Genomic DNA, 8304 nt, shown 5'->3' on the forward strand with positions numbered 1-8304 from the left:
CTAGAGAGGATGGATTCCAGAATTGTCGTAGACAGTAGCAATCCCACCTTTAAATGGATACTTCACCAACTGGTGAACTGTTAATGATACTATCTTCATCTGATGCAGCCAAGGCCTTTTTAGGAGTAGGTTAAATGTCGCCGGTACATCCATAACATGGAATTCAACCTCATCTTCAGACGGACCAATTAGTATCTGGCTCGTAAAGGTCCCTATGACTTCTCGGCTGGTGTTGTCATAGGCTCGAATAGTTTGGGTTGTAGGTGTGAAGTTAACTGGCGTCAAGCCTATGGCGTAAGCAGTCCTTGACGGACATACGTTAATTGCCGAGTCGGTATCCACTAATAACACCGGGATCCACTTCGTCCGGCTCTCTAGAGTCACATACAAGGGTCTATTGTGGTTTGCACCCTCAGGTGGCAACTCTTTATCTGTGAAAGATATCACTGGAGTAATGTCCCCGGACGTGATTAAAGACACCAGTTGGTCAATGGTGGTATCAATAGGCAGCTTCGTCATGTTCATTGCCTCTAGCAGTGCCTGCCTATGTGTAACATGCCCGGGGGGTACCCGTGCGCGTTAAACAGTTTGGATCCTCGATTTCTTGGATCTAGTCTCACGAGTGCAATGTGAAACAAAGATGAGAGTCCAAATTTGGTAACTTTTATTAAAAATCCATTTTATTGAAATTTTGTCAAAAATGGACTGCATCATCAGATCTCAGAGTCGCCACCTAATATTTATTTTAGAAAAATTAGGAAACTCGTGACTCGTGCCAAGGCTACTGTTCATCGTAACCAAGGATGCTTGGCTTGGAACCTTAGGTATGAAGGGGAAAGGTCATTAATTGAGCACCCCCGCTCACCCGATCAAAAGATCGGCCTTTACTAAACCGTGATATGAATTTTATTTTCTTTATATGTTCATGTTCTGATTATTTAATAAATCCTAAAATTTACTATGCGAAGCATACAAGTATAGACTATGCTATTCATTTTGGAATAATTTGATTTCATGTATTTTGAAAAAGTTTTGAAGGTGTACAATCCAAATAAATTGAGTTACAAACATGAAAAATCAACATCATTCCAAATTAAGCGACACAACCTCCATCCACTGGCATTCATACAATTATATCAAGTAAGCAAGTAGCCACATGGTAGGATGGTTAAACATAATAAGAAAAACACACAGAAACGGGATACTAAAGCATAACAACTTACATATTTACCAACGTCCCGCGAACAGCTACAAAACAAAGTTAGTAAAACATGCATGATCTTATATACAAAAAAAATCCTAATGCAATTCACTCATGAGGTGCAACTAAAGATTCGACTTCTAAGATATGACACGTGAATCATCTCAAAGACATGAGGTAGCTCACATAATCACTTAGGAATAGATTAAATCCACAAATGCAAACTAAGCTGAACCAAGATGCATAAAATATCGATGCAAATCATGGATATAATAAAAAACAAAATATGATGCATATTTACAAATAAAGAAAATGAGTAAAAGAACGAGATAGAAAGAAGCGGGGCGGGGAATTATTATAACATTTTAAATATTACAAATCTGAAAGAGATGAATAAATATTACAACACAATATAAAAAATCCTCACAAACAATCAAAATAAAATAAACATAAGAAAATGGTAGCTTCAAGTGCCTCAAAGACCATCAGAGGTTGATCTTTTTAACGTCGGAAGGCTGCCTGGTTTTGCCTACTGGTTGCAGGCACGGTCATGAAGGTTGTGGGCGTGATGATGTACTTTTAGGTGGCTGCCTGGTCAACTAATGGGCTGGGTAGCTCAGTAAGCTCGGCTAAACTTTGTTTTCTTAGATTTCAACAATAAAAACCAAACTAAAAACAATATCTATGGGAGTCTCAACTCACCACTTTCAGTTGGATTACAACAATATATAATATGACAAGAAATCAAAGCAAAAGATCAAAATAAGTTAAAAAAAAAAGAGAATGGGTTCAATATGACGTCTGATTGAGCCCAACTCAATTTTATTATCTTGCGCCTCTTTTAGTCCAATTTTATTAACACTTTTACTTTTAATTACCTTGCCATTCTTTAGTCATTTTAGTCCAAAAATGAGAGTTATGTCCACTAAATTAAGAGAAGCGTCAAACAAGGAGTTGTTCTTGGCATGAGAGAGATGTAATGCCCTGATAATGAACCTCCAAAGAGATTAAACCATTTAGCATGTAAGCTCTCTTTCTCATGCTAAAAAACAACATCTATGGGACTTCAATTCACCAGTTTCAATTAGATTACAACAATATACAATATAACAATAAATCAAAGCAAAAGAGCAAAACAAGTAAGAAATGTAAGAAAATGAAAGGTTTGTGAAATTCACCTTCCAAGGAAAGGATGAACTCCTTAGTTCACAATCTCTCTCTTGATCACCCTCAAGTGTAGGAAATGTGTTCTCAAATCCTCAATTCGAAATTATGGAGTTTATGAAGTTTATGGTATGTAAAATAGCTAACTCTCTAATTTTTCTCACTTTCAATCACTAAACACTCGTCCTTATGATCAAGGCAATTGATCTTTGGCTATAACAGAATTTTTGGTGTGGTTTTGGTGTATGGAAATAAGGAATTTCAGTAGGTATGGAAGCTTGGAAGTGTTTTGGAAGATAGGAGTGTGTTTAGCTCAAAAACTCAACTTTTCTCTCTTTTTTTCCTCTTTTCTCTAGCTCAAATGTTTTCTCCTTTATCTATCCTCTTGCTTTTCTCAACAATATGATGTATATATATTGGCTGAGCAAGGCTAAGCATGCAGAGAAATGGTGGTAGACAAGGTGGAAGACAAAAGGAAGATATTGAATTATCTCCATGGAAGCTAATGGAGTACTAATGGAGCTAATGGGAGACAAAAGTGGAGAATTATCTCTAATGGATCGAACCTTAGATAATGGAGGTTGAGTGTATATATATTTGGTGCTGAATATATCAGAAATTGAGTTAATGAGGTGTCCCAACCGAACCAAAACTAAAAAAAAAAAAGGTTTGATGCTATTTCGGGCCGGTTCAACAAAATCTGTTCTTAAAGCCCAACTTCAAACGGGCATATCTCCCTTATCCGGACTCACTTTTAGGTGATTCTTGGATCTAAATTGAAGCTGCAGAAGTCTACTTTCCAATGGTGGTGGTATCAGATTCAAATTCTAAGTGTACAAAGAGAGATGCCTAATTTAGTGAAGCCTGTTCATTTTCAGGTCAACAAAATCTGCTCTTAAGCCTAACTTCAAACGGGCATATCTCCATTATCTGAACTTGGTTTTAGGTGATTCATGGGTCTAAATTGAAGCTCCAGAAGTTTAATTTCCAATGGTGGTAGTTTCACATTTAAATTCCAAGTGTACAAAGAGGTATGCCTAATTTATTGAAGGTTGTTCATTTCATTCTTAATGATTTGATGCTCATTCTTTTTCTAAACTAGTTTTCTTTCATCCCCTCCTATTTCCTTCAAATCCAAACCTATCCAAACCTAGAAAGAAGTGTTTTTTAAATACTTTTTGTTCACCTTCCTTCCATTTATTTCCACTTTGTCCTTACTTGATTTACTGAAAAGTGCAATATCTTAATTAAAATGGAAGCCTCGGAACATTGTAGAAACATGTGGAAAAATATTTTGAAAAGAGGGTTTTAAGGTCTAAAATAGTTTGGCCAAAAAAATGCGTAAAGATTGGGATTAAAGTTCAAATTCCATCTCTCTTACTGAGGATTCTGTAAGAAACACATTCTGATTGTCATCATCGGGTAATCAAAAGAAAGCGCCAAAGTCTTAGGGCCAGTCAAAATGGGGTGTCTTCACTATGCTCCTGGGAAACCATCAGTAGCCCCTAGATTGATATGTCTACCTAAATCTTTGTAAGTTGTTTCAGGACTAGGTTTTCCTCAACATCCTTCTCCTTTGATTTCTCAGCCTCTCTTCTAGAAGATTCTAGCTGATCTAAAGTCAGGGGTTTGAAATACCGACCACTACGGGTCATATGATTGATCTCGTCTGTACACCATGTATCATCAGGGGTATCAACTTTCCACCATTAGTCTATGTACGCATGGCTTAGATCACTATCTTCGCACCACTCTCTTGCAGTCATGGCCAAGCTATTATCAGGTTCTTCCTAGAGCATGTTCACATCATGCCTCCCATCATCATACCACTCCTCTTCCACAACAGTTTTGGTTTCTATGTTCCAGTACTTCCTGAGCTTTCTTGGAATTCTTTTCCTATCGCTGGGCTCCCACTCGGGCTTTCCCGTGCTTTGGACATCTAACGCTATTAGCTCGGTCTCTATTTTTCCTTTCCCTTTTCCCTGCTCCAGGGCTATCTTCTTTTGGATTTCTTCTACCCTTTCGCGTTGGAATTGCTCCAATGCTTGTTCCTTCTCAGTGAAAGGTACGACCTCTGCCTTGTTACTATCATTAACTTCCTCTTCTTTCACAGTCTCTCTCGCCTGCTCCTCCACATCTAATTCCTCTTTACTCAACCATCCATTGCTGGTTTCAGGTTGGCTTGGATCCCACCACCCAAGTTGTACATTGCCCATATCTTTTTTTTCAAAGAAGTAAAGGTTCTTTAGATCTTCCTCCCCATTGGCTAGGTCCTCCTCTAATTCTGTTAAGTCATTTAGGCCTTGTTTAGGCCAATCGTTCTAATTTTTCCCTAGCTCAACTTCCCCAATGGTGTTGATACTAAGAGAGTCTGATAGTATGACTACAGGCTTTGGCTGGTCAACAGCCACAATGTGCAGGCTCAGGTCGTATTCCTCTACAAGAGAGATCCCTTTCTCTATAACTTGCGTGTCCGAAAACCCCGTCTGTAGTGCATTCTTCTTCTCCTTTGCCTCCGTCGCCACAGGCCCTGGTTGGGTAATGGGTGTTATGTCCATCATGCACATGTTTGTACTTTTTGGAATAACCACCTCTGGTTTTGATAGATGGGATGGAATGATATATGCGCCGGGGTTATAGGTAGGTGGTAGTGTGTGGATTAGGTTAATGTTTCTGGGTGGGGGGACTCGGTTGCGGGCAGGGGGTGGATTGGTGGTTACATTGGGTTTTGTGGGTAGAGCTGAGGATAGAGAGATAATTTTATTCTTGACGAGATCCTAGATCTCATGACGTATGCGATAACAATGATTTGTAGGGTGACCGTGCTGTTGATAAAAGATGCAGTATTGGGTGGGGTCGTGTCTAGGTGGGAGTGGATTGGGAAGAGGTCGAGGGTCGAGGGGTCTGAGGTGCCCCTTTTCCATTAACAATTTGAGAGCATGGGTCGAGCTCATATGGAGGGGGGTAAATGATCTTTGGTTTTGGTTTGGGTCAGCAGGTTGTGAAGTTGTATCGACAAAGGGATCGGCCATGTTGGTTGCTGCAGTGACGGTGCTGACATCTGCAGGCCGAGGAATAGTACTACTACTAGCATTGGTATTCCTGGTGAACGGCTTTCTTGTAGGTTCGCTAGTTCTATAGATGATGCCCTTCTTGAATGCACTTTCAATCTGGACCCCTAATTCATGTAGAGAAGCAAATGTAGACAACGACGTTACTATCATTCTTTGCAACATATCTGGCTCAAGATTCTGGACCACCAGTTGGACTTGCTCCTTTTTCGAGGGTCTGTTTGTCATCCAGGCTACCTTTGCCCTCTATCTGGCAACAAAGTCAATAAAAGGTTCCTTGGGGTTCTGGGTAGTTCCTTCTAGCTCACTAATGGTTACCTCTATCTTAGTTTACATGAATATTGGTTAATGAAACCCTCAGATAGCTCATTCCAATTCCTTTTCGTAGAATCCTCTAGCTTGGCGTACCAAATAGCCGCCATATCTGACAAAGTTCTGTCAAACAAGGACAATTTTTGAGCTCGTGATAGGTCCATTAGCCTCAATACATTTGAAAACAGGCAAACATGCACAATTGGGTCCCCCACTCCCGTTAAATCTATCAATATGAGGCATTTTAAATTTTTACGGCAATCTGACCGAGGCTTCGGTATACCCGTCTTCAATATCCAAAATGCAATTGAAACCTTGGGACCTTTTTAGCGTTTTCTCTAGCTTGGAAATTTTGATCATGGCTAGATCATTATCGTTGATGTCAAAGAGAAAGAGTTCCCCATGGGGCTGTGCCAAGGGCTTGTAAGCTGGAGCTTGTGCAAACATTTCCTGAGAATCCGGGACCTGTGGGTTTTCAACTGGTGGTGGCGGTGGATCAAGATTTGGCTGGGCAGCCGGGACTAGATGCACAGTAGATGCTGATGCCCTAGATGGGCGTCGCAGATCAACGATGATTTCATCCTGTGCGGCCATCCTTTGATTTACGGTATCCATGGTTCTTTGAAAAGTTGCCATCATGGCAAAAAATTCTTCTGTGTTCTATGTCATTGTTGGTCTAGGTGAGTTAGATGCTGGTGAATTGCTTTGGTGAGAATGGATGGGTGTTTGCTGAGTGCTTTGTACTGGTGCTGCTGACTGTCTATTCTTTCTTCTCTGAGTAACTGGTGGTAGATGAATGCTGGCTGACCATCAACAAGATCTTGGATTTTGCAAAGTCTACTAGAGCGAGTCCACAAAACTTGGGGGATACCAGGTCTGTTAGAAGCCATGTTTGCAAATTACCTTGCAAAAACAATAGGACCATTAATCAGAATTTTAGTAGTGTTTCGACTCAACTGATCCCTGATTATTGCTAACTCATACTGACACACTGAACTCAACCCCACAAACTGAAATGCCTGAACCACACATCTGAATTTGAGATTTCTTGTATTGATCCCATACATTGCACAGAGCAAGAAAGAGAACAAACACCCATATGGGGGTGGGGAGGTTTACTCTGTCCTAGCTTTTGAAATGATCTAGGGTTTCACTATTCAGACAAGTCGTATCATACATCCTAGAAATGGGAGAGCATCCTATCCTAGTTTTGGAAGGTACTCTCATTATATGCACAAGGTTGGCTCTACGCTAGGGTTTAAAGTCAAGGTGACATTACCAAAGAGTCCTTTGGGTCATAACCAATGAAGATCCCAATAAATTAGAAGAGTCAATATAGCCTCTCTTCAAAGTCTGAGAACCTTAAGATCTCAAAAGGTTATAACACAAGGTCTCCAAAATAACGTAGAGATAGGTGTAGTGTCACAAAAAGTGTGCCTGTGCTCCCACCAGTATCTGGGCAACACTGGGACTTTAAGTGCACCAATGCATGCAATGCAATAAACATATAATTGAAAATAAAAATCATATCATTGTGATAACCCTGGTCCATATTATGCTAATTAATCTTAATTATGGTTGTGATTATGTGTTTGATATGATTTTGAGTGCCATTTATATGAATATATGTGGTTTTGAATTTCTATCTGTTCACCGTAGGAAAATCTGTTTGATTTTCTGCTTTAGAATTTAAATTGAAGGCCCTATCGGCCACAAAACCCGAAATTGATTACGCCATTGTGATTAATGTAATTTTTGGAGCCTACGGTAAAATTTAATTAAAAATTTATTCGGATCAGATTAAATAGATTAAATTGATGAAATAGTGCTAAAATAATTAGTGTTAATGAAATGTGATTAAAGGAGCTTATATAAAGGGCCAATTTACACTCTCATTCATTTGTTTTGAGCTCAAATCAGATTTTGCTCTCTAGAGAGAAAGAGAGAGAGCAGAACTTAGAGAGAGAGAGAGAGAGGGAGGTCAAATTGAAGATCGAACTAAAGGCTTGAGAATTGGAGGTTAAACTCAAAGAATTAGCTAGAATTTGGATGTTTGAAGCTCCTAGATGAGTGGATTCAGAAGTTTGAGTTTGTGATTTTGTAAATTCAAGGTTTAATTTTGATCAAGAACATAACTTGAATTGAATTTGTTGAATTTGGAGCTTGTATGAACATGCATGTGCATAATTGTTATAATTTTGTATGTTCAATCGTGAATCATGTTGAACAAGAAGAATTGAGCATCAAATCTCTCATGCATGCATAATTCTCATGAGTTTCATGATTATAAGTGTCATTTATACCAATTGAAATAGAATTGGAGTCAAGAATGCACATGCATGCATGATTGATGAAGATGTGGAGTTTGTATGAAATTGAATTTATGTGTTTTGGAACCAATGAAGGGAACTCAAAATAATTTTGGAAAAAGGACCATGCATTTGAACAATTTGGTCACATATTCTCAAACTCTCATATTATACAATGTGTTTCCACGTTTTTTAGCCAAAATCATGAGTTTAAAGCCTTTGAATGTTGAGTTGAACATCAAGAACA

General features: G+C 39.0%; 1 protein-coding gene across 1 annotated transcript; it reads right to left on the bottom strand.

The window, feature by feature from the left end:
* On the bottom strand, positions 1–519 carry LOC145813131 (uncharacterized). The gene has a single exon (XM_082908404.1). The coding sequence runs from the start codon at positions 517–519 to the stop codon at positions 1–3; it is 519 nt and encodes a 172-aa protein (XP_082764530.1).
* Positions 520–8304: the final 7785 nt, after the last annotated feature.

This window comes from Camellia sinensis, chromosome 15 (assembly GCF_055761805.1).
Source record: "Camellia sinensis isolate YWXY chromosome 15, ASM5576180v1, whole genome shotgun sequence".
NCBI lineage: Eukaryota > Viridiplantae > Streptophyta > Magnoliopsida > Ericales > Theaceae > Camellia > Camellia sinensis.